The sequence below is a fragment of the Dendrobates tinctorius genome, unplaced genomic scaffold, assembly GCF_039654945.1.
Source record: "Dendrobates tinctorius isolate UK_male_01 unplaced genomic scaffold, ASM3965494v1 ptg000396l, whole genome shotgun sequence".
NCBI lineage: Eukaryota > Metazoa > Chordata > Amphibia > Anura > Dendrobatidae > Dendrobates > Dendrobates tinctorius.
Window position 1 is genome coordinate 4,874,353 of NW_027362062.1, and position 21,421 is coordinate 4,895,773.

The 21,421-nt window shown below is 43.4% G+C and overlaps 1 protein-coding gene across 3 annotated transcripts in view; it reads right to left on the reverse strand.

Moving 5' to 3' along the window:
- Window positions 1-663: 663 nt before the first annotated feature.
- Window positions 664-21,421, reverse strand: part of TNR (tenascin R) — a 544,894-nt gene continuing 524,136 nt past the window's right edge. For all 3 annotated transcript variants that reach the window (XM_073563658.1, XM_073563656.1, XM_073563657.1), the window contains exon 22: window positions 664-2,055. In XM_073563658.1, the coding sequence (XP_073419759.1) occupies window positions 1,945-2,055 (111 nt within the window). In that variant the 3' untranslated portion in view covers window positions 664-1,944. The remainder of the gene's footprint in view (window positions 2,056-21,421) is intronic.

Consider the following 21,421-nt stretch of genomic DNA (forward strand, 5'->3'; position numbering starts at 1 on the left):
CTGTGTGGGGGACAGCAAATTAAGGGCTATGCAGGGGACAGGGATGGGGGGGTGTTAGGGGACCTGTTACCTTAGTCTATGACTCAATCCTTTGCTTCGGAGTGGGGGGGGAGCCATTGGCTTCATCTGTTTAGGCCACCAAAATACCTTGTCCCAGCCCTGCTGGCTAGACTATGTGCTATAAGAATTAGCTTATTGATGTATAAAGTTGCCCACTAGACAGATAATTTTAGGCTCGCCTGTCTGCTTTTCAGAAGACGACAAATAGAACCATAAAAAACCCACTAATTATGGACTAAAAATAAAATGATAGCTGCTACAGTAAAAATTCATTCTATTCATATTCCCAAGCACTAATGGCCATAGTGATAATGGTATTTGTGAACTTTCCGCTGAAGACAGATCTTGCCAATGTATAATTCAGTTCAGCGTTCTATTGAGAAACCATTATAATGGAATTCATAGTATAATGCTTTTTTTGAATTAAAAGTAAATGAAACATGTAAAGAGGACCGTGGAGTATTTCTCACTGTGCCTGAGAAGATCCTCAGGGAGAAGATCCTCTGAATGGAAAACTGTTCAGTGAAATGATGCTTTGTAGATCTCACGAGGCCTTGATGGTGCTCTTCAAACTCTCAGAAAAGAGACTCTAACACACATAAGATCATCCCATAGGAATCTTTTAATAACGTATAGAAAATGCATTAAAAAAAGGATCTATACATCAGCTAACAGCATCCAGGACTAGAGATACAAGATTACACAGGGCAATTCACCCTTTTGGCAGGCACCTCTCAGTAGTCTCTTGTTTGGCAGTTAGGACCTGCTTCCTCAATTTCGGTCATCCTTAATGCATCCTATATCCTTACCGGTCATGCCACCTTACGTAGCACTATGTTCTCCAGTTTCTTAGAAAGTTGGGTATCAGCATATGATTTGGCTCTAATGTAGGAGATGGCACAAATCTAATTTGAAAATAATAAAACACAAAAAATAACACCCACCACCCCTAAAAAAAAAAAAAATTGGGGGGATACTGGTAAGACACAAATTTGGCCAAATCGGTGACACCTTTATGCTGTAAGGCAAAGCACTGGTGGGCTTTTTTTGGCCAATGCAATATATCAATGTCATATATATGAGAAGGTCCAGATCTCCTACATAACCTAGATAACAGGTGCTGTCATAGATGGAAGTCTAGGAAAGGGCCACTAAAGGTTCCTGGGTTGCTTTCTGTGTCTTCAGTGCTACAAAGGAAGCCTCCTCCTCTTGCATATGTCAGGCGATGTTTTAAATAGAAATCTCCAGTGATTAAAAACACTTGGCAGTGCAAGAGATATGGGGCTAAAAATTTGGCACATTAATCATTAGCGAGACAATTATTCTTGAAAGCAGATAAAAAGTTTGCTGGACTCTAAAAGGGTTTGAAGTTCCATAGAGGGAAAGATAAATAAACAATTATACAGCACCATGCCTTGGTGGACAAGAAAAAGACAGCTGGCTGGGTGGAGGCCAGTGGTCTGGACAAGGGATACATGAGAAGTCTCCATGGTGCTGAAAGGCTGGGGTGGTGTGTTGAAATATTTTTAATAATATATTATAATGGAAAATGGGGAAAGGTTTTATATAATAAAGAATGTCAAAAGTAGGAAAGTGCAGGGTTGGAGAACATTGGATAACATCAATGCTTTGCAAAAACGATGTATCGATGATAGATTTATCAGTGGTGGGCAACATGTTGACCATTGGCAGTTGTTTATGGTGATTCGACCTTCGTAATAGCTGTAGATGCCAAGGTCCCCCGAAAAAAATAAAATATTGGCCACCACTGGTCTAAAACATGATCGTTGAGGGGAAAAGAATATGTTGTGTAGGTGTTTGTGCAGGTCCAATAGTGTGGGAAATAGTGTGGGGGGGAAATGTTGATTGATGAGTCAACTAAGATCACAGATGAAGAGAGCGTTTCTTCATTGTACGCTGGTTGTAAGGTCTCATCTTCATCTCAACGAATGGAATGGAGAACTCGTGGCCTTTCCAGTGATACCAGTTAATTCCCTATGGGAAAAAAAGGCATAACATAAAAAAGTCAATATGGTACAATATAAATAAGAATTCAGAGTAAAAGACGCCCTCCAGATTTGTTTCTTTTAGCACTTGCAACTAAATATCTTTACATTGAATGACTTTACATTGCACTTATCAACCATGTGTCAAAGCCAGTAAGGTGATAAACATCTAGGTGTTCATGCGGACGCAGCTATGATCTGCCGGCAGGCGCATTTTACTAATTTTATTTATTTTCTTTCATTAATGTTTTCAAAATAAATTATTCAGTGTATATTTTGCATATGCCAACATGACACGGAAAAGCTTGATAGGTGACATCTTCAGATAGGTTTAGTTAAGTGAATAATTAGATATAGCTGTATTAATTATTTAGACATAGCTTTACGGAGATATATTTGTTCATGTGATAAATACGAACTTAAAGGAAACTTGACAGCATGGCATTACATAGGAAGCAGTGGCATGGCTGTATAAGAGCTTGTCTCCCAATAGAGGACACCTTTTTTTTAGAGAACTGATTTTCCACTTTTAACACTAAAAATACATTTTGGGCATGCCAATGCTCTTTGACCTCTTCTTCCAAGTGCATTGACACCCCCAGTGTACTTCCAGCTTAATTTACATATGGCCTTTACATATACAGCCATAAAACTACTTCCATATGTAAATACATGATGACAGGTTCCCTTTAATTATCTTTTCTCACTTCAACACTTCTTGTTACAGTGGACTAGTGTAACACCTGCAGTGAGACCTATTTGTACAGAGACAGCTGCTGCTGGGATTACCAGGTTACCAGGAGATGTCCATCGCCGCCTGGCCGAAGTAAGGGAATAAGTCCACAATCCATCCCTTGTTTCTAAGGCATTCGGACCCTGCAGTCCCAAGCTGAGTCCCTATGAGACCCCCAAACCTGATACATCAAGTAGCCATTGCTGGCACTTGTGGCTCCACTGTTGAGGAGTTAATAAGAGAACTGTTGGATTTTGTTCCTATTGTATTACATGCACCAATGGCTTCTGCAAGCGCGCCAACAACTACGGCAACCCAGCCCCATTGTTGGACTGTGTTACAGGCATTGCTGCAGCCATTATTGGGTGTTACTAGGAGTGTGTCTGCTGTCAGTATTAACATTCAGACCTATTGAAAGTACATTATAGATTGCATGATATGTTTTGTTGTTCCTTGTTATGCCCTCTGAATTTAATACAAATTATTAAGTCAAAATTCTGAAATAACAGGGATAGACAGAAGCCACGGCTAACCAACCATGCTCCCATATGCCTTTTATAAACTCTGCTGGATTATAAATCCCCTACAACTAACCGTAAAGATAGATATAGCTAGTCTAAAAACCTTTTGCTTGTATTTCTGAAATATAAAACTTTTGACTTTTTGAAGAGTTTATTTTTCTTATATTGCACAAGTGATATAAAAAAGGAATCTGACTGATGGAAATATTTTCATTGACTCTTACAGGAGGTAATTGAAGACTATATATGCTACTATTCTTTGCCAACTTTTAAAAGGAACTATCATTAGGCTTTTGCCACCCAATCTGAGAGTTGAATAATGTAGAGAAAGAGACCCTGATTCCAGAAACATGACACTTACTGGGCTGCTTGCTGTAGTTTTGTTAAAATCACTTTTTTATCAGCAGGAGATTATCACTAGAGGACTAGCTGCTGCCAGAAAGTCCTTCACATTCATGAGCTCTGCATAACCCCTCCCCACCACTGACTGGTAGGTTTCTGCCTATGCGCAGTTGTACTCGGAAAACTGCCAATCAGTAGTGTAAGCAGGGTTATACAGATCTCGGCATTCAGAAACCTGGGAGTTCTGCAGCAGATAAAACAGTGATTTTATCACAATTACAGCAAGTATCCCAGTAAGGGATACATCACTGGAATCAGGGTCTCTGTCTCAACCTTATGCTGCTCTCCGATTAGATGTTAAAAATCTGGTGAGAGATTCACTTTTTTCAGTTGGCAAAGATGAGAAACATTTGCAATCTTCAAATACTTCCTGGCGGATCCAATGGAAAATATTTTACTTAAACCAGATCAGTCAGGGTCAAAGATTACCGACGGCTTCTGAACACTAAAAACATAATAAAGGAAAGTATTTAAAAAATATTAAAAGTTAGGTAGGGAACACTAGACCTAATAGTGGACTAGGGTCTCCCTTATAATAATAATAATAATAATAATAATAATAATAATTTTTATTTATATAGCGCCAACATATTCCGCAGCACTTTACAATTAAGCGGGGACATGTACAGACAATAAATTCAATACAAGTTAAGACAATTCAAACAATGACATTAGGAGTGAGGTCCCTGCTCGCAAGCTTACAATCTACAAGGAAATGGGGGGACACAGTAGGTGAGAAATGCTTGTTAATTCAGGTCTGGCAATTATAATAGGGATTTTCATATAAAGCTGCATGATCCGGTCATCAGCCCGTGTGTTTAAGTGCAATAGACAAGTATCAAGTGCAGTTATGTGCATGAAGGGTGTGGAGACAGATGAATAGTAGGGTGCAGATTCAGAATAATATTTGGAAGGAGGGAACAGGGCAAAGTTAGCTTGCTGAGTAGTTGATGTGATAGGCTTCTTTGAAGAGATGGGTTTTCAAAGCGCGCTTGAATAGGTCAGGGCTAGGTATCAGTCTGATCGTCTGGGGAAGTGCATTCCAGAGAGCTGGAGCAGCACGAGAGAAGTCTTGGAGACGGAGGTGCGAGGTTCGGATTACGGGGGATGTTAGTCTTAGGTCATTTGTAGAACGGAGGGCACGTGTAGGGCGATAGACAGAGATGAGAGAGGAGATATAAGGCGGTGCAGAACAGTGGAGAGCTTTATGGGTGAGAGAGATGAGTTTATACTGGACCCTGTAGCGAATAGGTAGCCAGTGTAATGACTGGCATAAGATGGAGGCATCGGTGAAGCGGCTGGACAGAAATATGACCCTGGCTGCCGCATTCAAGATGGATTGGAGAGGAGAAAGTTTGGTAAGAGGGAGACCGATCAGAAGAGAGTTGCAGTAGTCCAGACGAGAATGAATAAGAGCGACAGTAAGAGTCTTAGCAGTTTCAAAGGTGAGAAAAGGTCGGATTCTGGAGATGTTTTTAAGATGCAGGTGACAAGAGCGACTGAGTGATCGGATGTACGGAGTAAAGGAAAGTTCAGTGTCGAATATGACCCCAAGACAGCGGGCATGCTGCTTGGGAGTTATGGTTGAACCCTCCAGGGTTATTTCGATGTTAGGTAGAGTGAGGTTAGTAGAGGGGAGAAACACAAGAAGTTCAGTTTTAGAGAGATTTAGTTTCAGATAGAGGGAGGACATGATGCTAGAGACAGCAGACAGACAATCCTTGGTATTTTGAATTAGGGTAGGGGTGATGTCAGGGGAAGAAGTGTATAATTGGGTGTCATCAGCATAGAGATGATACTGGAACCCAAATCTGCTGATTGTTTGTCCAATAGGGGCAGTGTATAAAGAGAAGAGGAGGGGGCCTAGGACTGAGCCCTGCGGGACCCCGATAGTAAGGGGACGAGAAGAGGAAGAGGAGCCGGAAAAAGATACAGTGAAGGAGCGGTCAGAGAGGTAGGAGGAGAACCAGGAGAGGGCTGTGTCCTTGAGGCCTATAGAGCGGAGCATAGTGAGGAGGAGCTGGTGATCCACAGTGTCAAATGCGGCAGAGAGATCCAGGAGAATCAGCAGGGAGCAATGACCTTTCGATTTAGCTGTTATTAAATCATTAGAGACTTTAGTGAGGGCAGTTTCAGTAGAGTGTAAAGAGCGGAAACCAGATTGTAAGGGGTCGAGAAGAGAGTTATCTGAGAGATAGCGGATTAGACGGGAGTGGACCAGGCGTTCCAGGAGTTTAGAGATGAAGGGAAGGTTAGAGACAGGTCTGTAGTTAGCAGTGCAGTTCTGGTCCAGGGATGGCTTTTTAAGTAAAGGGGTTATGATGGCATGTTTAAATGAGGAGGGAAAGATACCTGAAGAAAGAGAGAGGTTAAATATTTTAGTCAGGTGAGTGGTGACCACTGGTGAGAGAGACTGCAGGAGCTGTGAAGGAATAGGGTCACTGTTGCAGGTTGTAGGCCGAGCAGAAGCGAGGAGCTTGGAAACTTCTTCTTCTGAAACAGGCTCAAAGATGTCTAGTGAGCTTGAGGTGCGGCAGAGAAGGGGATCCAGGCACTGAGGAGATAGGGCTGAGATATCCTGATGGATGTGGTTGATTTTTTCTAGGAAATAAGTGGCCAGATCCTCACCGCTGAGGTTGGTGATGGGGGCCTGTACTTTAGGTTTCAGGAGGGAGTTTAAGGTTTCAAAAAGTCGTCTTGGGTTGTTGGATAGTGAGGTGATGAGGGTGGTGAAGTAGGATTGTTTGGCCAGATGAAGGGCAGAGTTATAGGTTTTGAGCATGAACTTATAGTGGATGAAGTCTTCTGCTAAGAGAGATTTTCTCCACTGCCGCTCTGCACACCTCGAGCAGCGCTGAAGAGAGCGTGTTTGCGTTGTGTGCCAGGGCTGCCTCTGTCTGTGTCGGGTCTTTCTGCGTATAGAAGGTGCTGCTTCATCTAGGGCATTCTTCAGTGTATTATTGAAGTGTGACAATGCTATGTCTGGACAGGAGAGGGTGGAGATGGGGGCTAAAGATGTGTGGAGATTGTCCCTAAGCTGTTGGGTATTAATGGTACGTGTATTCCGATAAGTGTGGTAAGTGGGGGTGTCCCGGGTGAGGAGACAATTCTTGACAGAGAAGGAAAGAAGGTTGTGGTCCGAGAGCGGGAGAGGTGAATTAGTAAAGTCGTGCAGCGAGCCGGGGCGGGAGAAAACCAGGTCCAGAGTATTCCCGTCCTCATGTGTAGGAGAATAAGTAAACTGTGAGAGGCCGAATGAAGAAGTTAGAGAAAGAAGATGAGAGGCAGACTGGGAGAGCGGATCATTGATGGGGATGTTAAAGTCTCCCATGATGAGGGTGGGGATGTCACAGGACAGAAAGTGAGTAAGCCAGGTGGTGAAGTGGTCTAGAAACTGGCGGGAGGAGCCTGGAGGGCGATAAACGACCGCCACTCGTAAGGAGAAGGGCTTAAAGAGTCTGATGGCGTGGACTTCAAAGGAAGGAAATGTAAGTGATGGAACCGGGGGGATGACCTGGAAAGCACATTGTGATGAAAGGAGCAAACCAACACCTCCACCCTGTCTGTTCTCAGGTCTGGGGGTATGTGAAAATTTCAGCCCACCAAACGAGAGAGCGGCAGCAGCGGTGGTGTCTGAATGCTGGATCCAGGTTTCTGTAATAGCCAGAAGGTTAAGGGAATTAGAGAGAAAAAGATCGTGAATGTAAGTCAGTTTGTTACACACAGACCGTGCATTCCAGAGAGCACATTGGAAAGTGAGAGGAGAAGGCATGCACTGAATGTTAATAAGATTAGCAGGGTTTCTATATGCAGCTGGAGGAGAGTAATGTATGCTGGTGGAGGGAGGCCCAGGGTTGGGGGAGATGTCACCTGCAACTATTAAAAGGAGAAAAAACAGAAAAAGCAGGTGGTGGGATGATTTGTATGAACGTTTTGAGTGCTGCATGGAGGTTTTGGATGGTTTGGTGTGGGTAAGAAATGTCAATAGAGCCTCAGAGTTAAACATGGGAGAGGGGAAAAGGGAGGGGTGGATATGCAGAGAGTGCACAGAATGTGTAAAAGGGCAGGCGAGTTGTTAAAAAGCAGAAGTGAAGACAAATAAGCAGCAGGTTAATATGATCAATGCATACGTAGTACGACTGACCAAGAAGCAAGCGTGCATGAAAAACTTATGCACCTTACCTGTCTCCTGCCCTGTCCAACTGCATTGTCTAACTGCAAAACACTTGATCCTGTTGCACTTAATCTGTTGCACGCGTAAGCCCGCAACAGATTAATATACATTTTATCCCTATAAATTCAAAGTGTAACACCTGGTAAAATTTACAGGTGAATATATGGAGCTTTATAATATATCTTAGTAGGGGAATGAGACATTGTCCTTACTTTCCCCGACCTGCAGTCCACCTTTCCCTGTTTGCACGCTTTTTTATAAATGTTTAGAGACCTTCTGAGTCTGTAGGAAGCTTGCCTTTAATAACAATGAGTTAGAAGGAATAGGGGGGAGAGGGAGATGATGCTGCAGCTTCAAGATGTGAGAGGAGAGGGGGAGCATCTGTGGGAAGTCGTGAAGCATACAATACAGCTCTGCTTCTCTACATCTGGAAAAGCGTGACCATTTAGCCTAGTAATAGATAGACTATAGATAGTCTATAGATAGAGATAGAGACTCATAATATGCATGTTCCAAAAGAACAGACAACAAACAAAACTGCAGTCAAAGTCCTCTCTATCTGTCCCCTTTCTCTAGCTATCCTAGAAAATGTACTATAACGTGAAGATTTTTTTTCCATAAATCAATAGTACACATGAAAAAAAGCAACTTTATAAAATATATGTTATCAGAAAAATCTGCTTCTTTTTCCTCCAAGACTGATCATTCACTCTCAAAAGTCTCAATTCAAAGGTAAAATCTGTCGTCAGTAAATATGGATTTTCCCATTACTGAGAAAGGAGATGATAAAGTTCTATGGAGAAGTGTAACTGATGTTTCAGGAGAACTTGCTAGATCCGTGTCTGCCTCTAGCTCCTCCCTCACTCCTTGACAAAGCCACAGAGCTAAACGTACGTCAGAGTATTGGGGTCTCTAAGCTTGTGCTGCACTCTTTCTTTATGGCATGTTGTATTTGATACTAGCTAATTTTTTGTCACTATAGAATCATAGAATCATAGAATTGTAGAGTTGGAAGGGACCTCCTGGGCCATCTGGTCCAACCCCCTGCTCAAAGCAGGATTCGCTAAATCATCCCAGTCAGATGTCTGTCCAGCCTCTGTTTGAAGACTTCCATTGAAGGAGAACTCACCACTTCTCGTGGCAGCCTGTTCCACTCATTGATCACTCTAACTGTCAAAAAGTTTTTTCTAATATCTAATCTGTGTCTCCTCCCATTCAGTTTCATCCCATTGCTTCTAGTCTTTCCTTGTGCAAATGAGAATAAAGTTGATCCTTCTACAATGTGACAGCCCTTTAGATATTTGTAGACAGCAATTAAGTCTCCTCTCAGTCTTCTCTTTTGCAAACTAAACATTCCCAAATCCTGCAACCTTTCTTCATAAGACAGGGTTTGCAGACCGGTCACCATTCTGGTCGCTCTTTTCTGAACTTGCTCCAGTTTGTTGATGTCTTTTTTAAAATGTGGTGCCCAAAACTGGACACAATATTCCAGATGAGGTCTGACCAAAGAGGAGTAGAGGGAAATAATGACTTCACGTGATCTAGACTGTATGCTTCTGTTAATACATCCTAGAACTGCATTTGCCTTTTTTGCTGCTGCATCACACTGTTGACTCATATTCAGTCTGTGATCTATTAGTATACCCAAGTCTTTTTCACATGTGCTGTCACTTAGCCCTATTCCTCCCATTCTATATATGCTTTTTTCATTTTTATTGCCCAGATGTAGTACTTTGCATTTCTCCCTGTTAAAAACCATTCTGTTAGTTACTGCCCACTTCTCCAGTTTATTTAAATCTTTTTGAATCCTCTCTCTTCTCTAGTATTAGCTATCCCTCCTAGCTTTGTGTCATCAGCAAATTTAATCAGTTTACCCTCAATTCCTTCATCTAAATCGTTGATAAAGATGTTGAACAATACAGGGCCCAGGACAGAGCCCTGTGGTACCCCACTTGAGACATTCTTCCAACTGGATGTGCAGCCATTTACGACCACTCTTTGGGTCCGATCACTAAGCCAGCTATGAATCCACCTAACAGTTGCCTTGTCCATTCCATACTTAGTCATTTTTTCAATAAGGATTGTATGAGAGACTTTGTCAAATGCTTTGCTGAAGTCAAGATATACTATATCTACAGCATTTCCTTGATCCACCCAATCAGTGATACCGTCATAGAAGGAAATTAAGTTAGTCTGACATGACTTATTAGTTACAAACCCATGCTGACTCTGTTTGATCACTTCAATTATTCATTCATGTGTGTGTTAATTAATGTATTTATCACTCACCTTTATTATAACTTTTTTTGCTATATCCTCCATATACAGGCCATTAGACATTTTTAGAGAATATTACACCATTATTTACATTATACCCATTCCCTATATGTTTTATTGTGAACTTTTTTTTGTACCTAGCCTACCACTATTTTACTATTTTAAAAGCACTAATGTGGCGCCCCCAGGAGTATGGTCACCACACTGGCTTTGCCTTCCTCCAGGGGAGGGTAATGCCAGACTTGGAGGCAATGATGGGTCTCTCTCACAGTCAATCCATACATACAACACAGTTCCACTCCTGGCCAGCAGGGGGAGCTCTGACCCAGGATTCAGGGGAGGAGTGCTCTCTGTGGGCCAGGAGGAAGCAGGAGTTAGTTAATCTGCGGAGGGTGAAGTGTACAGACGTGGAATGAGAAGCTGGAGGTTGAGCTGCAGAAGGCGAGCTCCCTCAGCTTGAGAGCGCACAGAACTGGAGTCTGGTCTCCACGGTGGTACGGATACTAACGGTCCTGCCACAGATACCAGAGGAGTAGGAGGCTGTAAATGCCCTGCTCCCAGCTGAGACTTGGGGCACAACAGCAAAACGGGTAGAGAGCCGGGGATTCAGAGTGAGAGGAGTCCCAGAGAGAGAGGCAACAACTGTTTGCTGTGCAAGTGGAAGTCTAGGAACTTTTGACAGGATGAACTTCAGAGTAACTAAGGACTGGAGTGCTTCACACCACACAGCGCTAGTAAGGAGACTGCACAGCCCGTCTGTGAGAGAGAAACCCTGAGTTGCTTCCAGGCTAGCCTGCTCCAATACCATCTGTAATCAGGACCCTGGACTGCAGTTACCAAGTAAAGGTACAGAAATTGCACCCTGCTGTGTCTTTGTCTGCTTCCTACCCTGTCGGCACTGCTACATCCCCGTACCAACCATCTATACACTGCCCTGGGGTTACAGCTTCACCTGTGGGGAGCTATACCATCTAAGCTGCAATATACCATCAGCCCCAGAGGATCTGCACGCAGTGTTGGCTAACACCTTATTTGCCAAATACCACGGGTGGCGTCACGAACTTTACATTACAAACAAACATCACCGCCATTGATATTGGGGCCCAGGGCCACGGACCGGGTCACCGCTGCTGACCGCTGCTGTGACACATCATCCCCCTGACACCGGCCCGGTACCGAGTACCCCACAGCCCTGGGTGCAGCGAGGGCGACTCATTAACTGTCATTTCCTATCTCGGTAATGGAATAATGTGTATTCATGGAAGAGGGAAGGGAGGGAGGAGAGGGAGGGAGGAGAGAGAGGAGGGGAGAGAGAGGGAGGAGGGGAGAGAGGGGGAGAGAGGGGAGGAGGGGAGAAAGGGAGAGAAGGCAGAGATAAGAGAGGGAAGGTAGGAGAGAGAGAGGAGAGTTTTCACAGAGAGGGAGGAGAGAGATGGAGAAGAGAGGGAGCAGAGAGAAGAAGGAGAGAGAAGAAAGAGGGAGGAGAAAGGGAGAGAAAGTTATCCATTGACTTCAGTGGGGTAGAGAAGAAAGAGGGAGGAGAGAAGGAGAAAAAGTTCTCCATTGACTTCAGTGGGGTTTGGGTCCTGGTTAAACTTTGGGTAGAGTTCTGGTACATGAGCGGAACTTTGGAGTCACTAAAGTTCGGTCGAGCCCGACGAACCAAAACTTCCACAGTGCCGCTCATCCCTAGTTGTTTATGTTGAAATAATCTTTTATGACCTGAGCAGAGGCTGAACATATTTTATTTATTACGTTTTTGTATTACAAAGAATATTACCTTCATGCTAAATTGTCTTTGTAGATTTGCAGAAATCCTTAGCGACTTGTATTATTCCTATAATGTGCTGTGCATCACCTTAGATGTATGGTATATGGCAACCAGTGACATTATATTGTAATTTTACACTGCAGTTTTCAGCTCCAGGGAAATGTAAAATCATATCTAATGCTATTTCCCAAGATTCATTAAAGTAAATCACAAATGACCTTGCCAGAGTAAGTGTTTTAATGTGTAATTAAGTGTTCCTCATCAAGAGGTTTGTACCAGTCCACATCGCTTGCACACAGTACATTATTTTCATTGATTTTCACCAGTGTAATTGAGATGTAATTTTAGCTTGGAAGCATCTTCTAGATATGTACGTTTCCTTACAGCCATCATTTTTTTTTCCTTAGCAATCAATAAAGGCGCTAAGAAAGCGAAGGCCGGCTGACGGATATTTATACGTATAGTCATTCATAATTCACAGTCTTTTGGTCACAAGACTCCACTTTGAAAAATGGTTTCAAGATATAGTTATAAAATGTCTCATCATTCAAGTAGATTATCATCAATGTAATTCCAAATGTCACAATATCTAATTATTTTTAATCTTTTCAGCCATTTTGATAAACTATCAGTATCACCCGACCATAGATACATGAACAAATGTAGGAAAATTGAGCTGCTACTGTTCAAAATAACGTCACCACTGGTGATGAGCGAGTGTGCTCGGATAATGTGTTATCTAGGCATGCTCGTGTACTAATTGAGTGCTCGAAAAATATGCTTGAGTCCCCGCGGCTGCATGTCTCTCGTCTGTTAGACAGCCGCAACATACAGTATGCAGGGATTGCCTAACAAACAGACTAAATATGGCAAAAAACAAATGAAAAAGTTAAGATATATAAAATAATATATGGACACTGGGTATATGCGTTTGAAGCCTGACAAACCAAAACTTCCACAGTGCCGCTATATAGTTCCAAACAAACAAAAAAAAAAGATGGACAGCACTCACCAGGGGTAGAAAATATAGAAAAAATTATTTTATGGCTCCATACACATAACAGAGCAACGTTTCGACTGTTCAGGTCTTTCTCAAGCTAATAAAGACATGAATAGAACGGTCAAAATATTGCTTTCTTATGAGCAATAGAGGATTTTTTTTTTCATATTTTCTACCCTTGGTAAGTGCAATCCATCATTTGTTTTGTTTTGGACTATATATTGTCATGGGAGGTCTCAATGTAAAAATCCCTTCAGTCTGCATTGAGTCACAGCACAATAATGGTTGATGCAGAAGAATCCATGACCTCAGGTCCCTATGTTATATTCAGGAGTCTAGCAATGATCTATCAGGAACAGCTAATAATATGAGCCGAACGTATGCGCATGTGTGGTGCCTTGTGTCTGTGTTGCCACAAAATGGTCAAATATGTACTATTTTATATGTGTATTGTAAATGATGGGAGTTATGCTTTCTCTGCTGGGGACAACTGCACACACAATTTACCCCACTCCCATACTCTGTCTGAAGCTTAGAGCTTTGCAGAGATATCCTAACTGGGAGAGGAGGGGCAAAGTTAGTTTGTGAGGAAAGTGTGTGAAAAGAAAACGGAGAATGTTCATGGAGGAGAGACATGTGCTCTCTCCAGGGACAGTGCTGAGAAGGATCAGGGCATCAGCCCCTAGGCCATCCAGGCTTCCAGAGTCAGGTGGTAAGCCGAGAAGTTGTGTGGTTTTCAGAACCAGCTGTGAAGTGTTTTTCCCAGGAACACCATAGCAATAGAGAATCAGTGAGAGATTGTGCAAAAACGAACACGTGCTTCACATAGGATTTATGCTGCGAGTTGCCGGGGGAGAAAACACCGTGAGTCTGTGGCTGTACTGGAAGTTTCAGACTCCAGGAAACCTTTGTCCCAGAAGGTATTAGAACAGCAGGGAGTTTATACCGAATCACCGCAGAGAGAATTCCCTTCGTGCAGAGCAGACTGTATACCTGGTGAGAGTTGTATTCCATCCTCTGAAACTGCATCTGGACTTCAGTAAATGGTAAAGTGACTTTCCCTGTCTCCTGCCTTATTACTCTGCACCATCTACTTCCATCACTATCCCTGGGGGCCAGCCTTAGTTGGAGGAGGTTAAACACCTGCACTACTATCATCACCTACCCCCCAGGGATCATCTGCAGTGCCGACCATCTTACAGCCGAACACTTCAACTGGCGTCACAAACTCTTCTTTTTAATTTTTGTTCTCCTTCTTTTTATTTTTACTTTTAATCCCTATTTCACTGTCTCTGGAACACAGGCATTGGGCACGGCTGCCATCCTCCTGACCCCCTGAATCCAACGCTGCCCGGCGACCTGAGTACTCCGCTCTGGGTGATACAAAACGTGGCGTCACGAACAGGATACCGTGCGCCTAAAGACTAATGTTATTAAAGAACTGTTGTTGTTTCAAGTTCCTGCGGTAGTGAGGAATTCCTGGTCACCATCTGTGTGTGTAGTGGTGGGAATTGCGGTGGGTGGAGCATCACTCATACACATCGTTCGAGACCCCGACCACCCAGGATCCTACAGGAGCCACGACCTGCAGCAGCCGGAGCGGCGAGTTGCACCCCTGCAATGGTTAACTGGGGGGGAAGATGTCTAATACCGGCGATGCTCAAGGTGCAGCAGCTGAGGCTCCCATATTGCCGTTAACAATGCCTTATATTTTTTATTGTTATTTTTAATCCCTATTTCACTGTCCCCAGAGCACAGGCACCGGGCACGGCTGCCATCCCCGTGACCCCCCTGAATCCGACGCTGCCCGGTGACCTGAGTTCCCCGCTCTGGGCAATACACATGGATTCAGTAAGTCCTAATTGTCACAACAAAGTGCAAACATGTATTCTGATAATCGTATTAGCGACCATGTCCGATGCATGTAAGCCATTACTAGAATGCATTTGTGCACTGTCTATTGTGGCAGATGAGCTGCTGTTTTCATTCTAAAGTGTAAATTGTCTCTTCAGAGAGGAAGAGGACTAGAACTCTCGTGCCACCTATTGGAAGTAGCAATCCTAAAAGTCAATATCATTCTAAAGTGTCAAATTGGAGAATTTATCTGAGATTCAGGTCAAGTCTAAAGGCCCGTCACACTAAGCGATATCGCTAGCAATATCGGTGTAACGTCACTGATTTTGTGACGCAGCAGCGATATTGCTAGTGATATCGCTATGTGTGATACTTAACTCCGACCGGCTCCCCCGCTGATTATCGCTGATCGCGCGAGAACGGTCTGGGCCGTTTCTCGTCGTCAGCTTCCTGCTGGGTTTCCTGTGGCACCGACGAGCGACGCGTGGACGAGGGCGGGAGGACGTCAGGATCGCCTCGTCTGACAGGTAAGTAGTGACCCCTGACCGCTGCTATGTCGCTGGTGAGATCTGCCTGTGTGGCAGCTCACTAGCGACCACTTAGCGATGCACCAGCGATCCATATCGTTGTCGGGATCGCTGGTGCATCACTAAGTGTGACAGTACCTTAAAACCCAGAAAGTGAAATCTAAAAAAAGAAGAAGCACCACTGTACATGGGGCATCACCCAAGGAAAATCAACTAAGTTGGTAAATTACTAATCAGATGTCGTTGCACTAAGTACACAACAACTTGGAGCACTTGTTTGTGGCAGCTCATTGCTGCCAGAAGATCCTTCCAACATAAAAAACAGCATCTGGTTGTGTGTTGCTGTTGCACAGGGTCATTGGCCACAATAGTTAGATATGGAGGCCAATGGTGTAGGTGTTGTGACCCAATTATAGTGCATGGTCCCACTCAACATGTAGGATTGTCACGATTTTGCCTTCAGGTGTGTCTGGAAGCAGTGAGTTACAGTTCAGCAATTCAATCTAGGACAGGGATGTGCTGAGCTGTCAGTATGGTGATGGACAGCTTAGCCGTCCAATCGGAGTCTGGGGCGTGCTGAGCTGTCAGTATATTGCGTGACAGTTCAGCTGTCCAATCAGGACGGGACGGACCGAGGCTTCCTCCATGTGTCTGCTATTCTAGTGATTACCTGGTTATTTATCTGTCTCTCTGGCTCCAGTTAGTGCCAGTTTCAGCTTTGCTCAAATGGTGTGTGCTTGTTTTCTTCTCTGTGTTTTTGTATTGATTTTTGCTGCCCAACCTTGAACCTTGCCTTGACTATCCATTTGTCTTGCCTTTTTGACTTGATCCGCTACCTTCCCCAGAATTCTAACCTTCGACTGTTACTTGACTACACTTTTGCCTTATCCCTTTATTTATGATGAGCCATCTTGGTGTTTGATCCTGGCCCTCTTGACTACCTAGTCTCACGGCTTTGTCCATGAGTAGTGAATTGCATCACAAGGATTTTATTGGATAGAATCTGAGTTGAAATGGCTCCGAAATACATAGCGGTTCTACATGCATTCTATCCAAATAAAATTCCTATCGCAACCGTTCATGGGGTCATTTACTATAATTGGTTTTTAACATCTCCACCACTGAACTCTATATCTAACAATTGTAGCCAGTGACTCTGGGCAATAGAACCACACAAGCGGGTAGTCATTTTATTTTTGGATTACAACCTGGAATAGAGACTGATTATTGGAATTGGGGTTGATGGGAGGAGGGCAATTTCCCTCTCCACTCATCCATGTTTTGAGCTGGCAAGTTAAGTTCATTGATGTCCATACGGAGGAGCTCAAGAGGCTAGGTATGGCTACTTTCACACATCCGGTGTGTAGTGTCCGGCGGCGTGCGGCGAAAAGCTGGGCCGCCGGATCCAGCCTCCAGCGGTGACACGGGATGTGGATGCGGCGCCTGATACGGCTCGGACACCATTTAAAGGAGCCGCAGGAGAAAGATACACCGGGGGAGGAGAGAGACAGCCGAAAGGTACACCGGGGGAGGAGAGAGACAGCCAAAAGGTACACCGGGGAGGAGAGAGACAGCCGAAAAGTATGCAAAAAAATGTTGCAGGGAACGTTTTTTGCTGACGCCGGACGGCTCGTGTTTGCCTATCCAGCAAAAAAACCGAGGCGGCGCATGTCCATCCGGCACGATGCGGCGATCATTACATTCTATGTGACAAAACTGGATCCGATTCCGGATCCGGTTTTCACACTTCGCCGCATCATGCCGGATTTAAAAAGACGGATGTGTGAAAGCAGCCTAAGCTTTTCCCACTTTGCTCCCAGTCTGGTGAAGGCCAGAACCTATCTGGGTAAGCACCACGAGGAATGATATGAACTATGCATTGTTTTGAGGTCCTGGGTGTTAAACTATGGATTCATGAAGTATTCAGTTGGAGTCTCAATGGTCCATGGTTTACTTTTGCAATGTCAGGTACTTGTTTTGCTGTTTACAAAGATAATAATGGTCTATCACTGTGCTGTCAAAACTATAGGTGCATTTACACTGCACGATTATCATGAAAGAGCATTCCTAGAAATGGTGACTTCACAATAATTATGCAATGTAAATACACTGATGGTTACCCGACAAATTAGCAAAATGCTTGTTCCTTGGATGAAATGATCTTCTGGTTTGCCACTCCATATACCCAGTGCGAAAATACACAGATGTTCTTGATGAAGGCCTACTGTTGGTCAAAACCTTGACTGTTGGTTGAAACGTTGGACAATATCTGTCTTTCTTCTGGTGCCTGATTGGAATAAAGTCTTTATATAGCAAGATTTACTACTACCGTCTTCTTCTGTGCTGAAGTCCACACTACTATATTACAGGACTACCGTCATTTCCTTAAGCACGACCTTCTTCTTAGGAGTGTTGTCAGCTTGTCTTTACGTGGGCCTATGCAGTTGATGAGTTATCATTACTATAAACACAGACAACCTCTTTAAGAAGATCATACTAACAGCCAAACATGCTATGAGATACTGCTGGAATGCTTTACTGCCTCCAGAGACAAACATCAATATTTAGTTGGACAACTTGCCATTATGAATTGTGCACTGTACCAGAAATCTCTTAAGAAGAATGTCTGGTCATCTGTCAGCAAGATGAAGCTGAGCCATAATTAGTTTATACAGCAAGACAATCATCCAAAACATTAAAGCAAGTCTACATCTCAACGGCTGAATTGCCACAACATTAGGGGACTGAAACAAACTGAAGGAATGAATATTTTGCCAAATTAAAGGTAACCGCTAGAGATGAGCGGATCGCATTGCACAACCTAACTCCATGGTCCAGGTCAGTGCTCTCTGGCCTTGGACATGAGCGGTGTGAATTTTGTAATGCTACAGGATCCCAGACTTGGCTTATAATTAGCCGGGCTGGCGAGGCATCACCTGTGCGTCACACAATGCAGAGATGGCATCTCGTCAGGCCAGAAAAACAAACACTGCACTGGGGAATCAAGAAGATCAGGAAATTCACACAGCTCCTGCCCAGTAACCAGAAACATATGTAAAAATATATATTTTTCCACGTCAAGTGTCCACAGCCTTTAATTTTGATACTCTGCATGTGCATTTTATGCAATTCTTCACGGTCACTGTCCAATTTAACAATATTTATAATGCAAGTGATACAACTATACTTTTCTTAAAGAATGGATGCTGAATAACCTCAAATACAGATGACCTCTGCTTGACGAATCTTGGAGGTCACGTTAGAAGTGTGTCCCATTTGGTGATTGTACACTGGGACCTACCTCCTGCTTAGTAACCGTGTTCCAGCACCGTCAGCTGGTCCACGGTTGTGCCATTGGCTGTTGTTCCTTCTGCTGCCACTCTGGGTTCCAGCACCGTCAGCTGGTTCTCGGTAGTTCCTATATTCACCAGCAAGCTAGACATATACTAGAAATTTAAAACTAATTTACTTTATTGAGAATTAAATTAAAAAGGACTTTGTCCATTCATAAAATATGCACATGTACAAAAACACAAACACTTACAAAAAAAAACGCTAATTCAGATGCGGTAAGCCCAAACTTTAAAGACTTTCCGGTTTATTCTCAGTGTCGTAGTCCAAATTATGCACAGGCACTCCTTCAGAGTATCCACTTAGTATTAATTGTTTGGGAAAAGCACTCTCTTATAGTGCTGAAAATTGTCTATAACAGATCCATTGCTTTTGAATCGATGTACTAATACTGTGTCACATCCATCATTATCACTCACAATGATCTTAGACAAATTTTTGCAATAACAGCCTATACAATACAAAATGGCATGGCATGCAGTCTGAAATTCTTTAACTTAGGTGTGAACCTATACATTGCTCTTATATCATGCAGTTCACCACTTCCGCAGACTTTTTAAATATATCATATGTCATGGAGAGATCTCACCCAAATATTTTTCAGTAATGGGTTCCTCCATGTGACGCTCCCTTCTCCCTACGCGTTTCACCGTCCAGATCATCAGGGGAGTATCTGGGTAAAGCTCAATGCCTACATGAAAAAAATGCCATCACTGGGCTGTTCACTTACTTGCTTTTTATAACATGCGCTCCTTTGTATGTTCCCGCCTCATACAAATGGGCGGATGTATGCCCATGACCACTTCCTGTTCTTGTGTTACTATGGTGACAGGCACATCGCTCACACACTTCAAATACCACTTAGTGACTCGTTTACAATTAACCCTTATCACAGGTGTACTCAGTCCTATTAATAATATATGATTGCAAAAAATCGACCTTCTCACAAGGCACATAATCGTGCGCGCTCTTTATCCTTCGTTTAGTTTATCAGGTTGCCTAGTAACGCGCTGACGTCACCCTTTTTTTTCCCTGAGTGGACATACCGCGCCTGCGCGTTCTTCCATATCAAGTCCAACCCTCTTTACTATATCAAAGCGCATATTCCCTCCCATCACTGAGTTACCATACAGGGACACACCGCGCTTGCGCACTCCATACACAGCCGCTTCTTTACAGGCTCCAGCCTCCAAGTGCACACAGTCCCTTCCATTGCTGGGTTATCACACGGGAGCACTTGTATATCTATATACTCTTAAACACGCGCTTCTTCTGACGCTTTCTTCGCGTCCGTCAATTGAACGACATACATGATAGAAAGTGTCATTTAAAAAAAAAACAAAACATATTTCGCCTTTGCCCATCGATATTGCATCATATGAAAGCTATGATATTTTCTAAACGGTCAGTATCGATCTATGTACACACATAGTTGTATGATTTACATATTTTAACATTGTATGGCAAATGTCCCCCGCCATTTAATGATAAATGGCATGTATATACTTTAACTTATAAGTAGAGTTGAGCGATACCGTCCGATACTTCAAAGTATCGGATCGGAATGGATCGGCCGATCTTTAAAAAAAGTATCGGTATCGCCGATTCCGATACCGGAAGTCCCATTCAAGTCTATGGGACTTCCGGTATCGGAATAAGAAAAACCCTGTTTTTGCCTTGTACAGCCTCTCTGGGGTCTGTACGGGCCTTTCGGGGGGCTGTGCCGGCCTGCCAGGGGGTCTGTGCAGGCTCCGGTGGTCTGTGCCGGCCTGCCGGGGGGCTGTGCCGGCTCCGGGGGGCTGTGCCGGCCTGCCGGTGGTCTGTGCAGGCTCCGGGGGGCTGTGCCGGCCTGCCGGGGGGCTGTGCCGGCCTGCCGGTGGTCTGTGCAGGCTTCGGGGGTCTGTGCAGGCATCGTCCGATGGGACTACAAGTCCCATCGGGCGATGCCTGCTACCATGACAGTGATTGACACATTAGCCAATGATGGGACAGTAGTAGTCCCATCATCCGGCTAATGTGTTGAATGTAAAAAAAAAAAAAAAAAAAAAAAAAATTACATGCTACATACATGCTACATACATACAACATGCATACTACATACATGCTACATTCATACTACATACTATATACATGCTACATTCATACTACATAAATACTACATGCAACATACATACTACATATATACTACATACATACTACATGCATGCTACATACATACTGCATGCTACATACATACTACATGCTGCATACATACCACATATATACTACATACATACTACATGCATGCTACATACATACCACATACATACTACATACATACTACATACATACTACATGCATGCTACATGCATGCTACATGCTACATACATAACACATATATACTACATGCATGCTACATACATACTACATGCTACATACATACCACATACATACTACATGCATGCTACATACATACTGCATGCTACATACATACTACATGCTACATACATACCACATATATACTACATACATACTACATGCATGCTACATACATGCCACATACATACTACATACATACTACATACATACTACATGCATACTACATACATACTACATGCTACATACATAACACATATATACTGCATGCATGCTACATACATACTACATGCTACATACATACCACATACATACTACATGCATGCTACATACATACTACATGCATGCTACATACATACTACATGCTACATACTACATATATACTACATG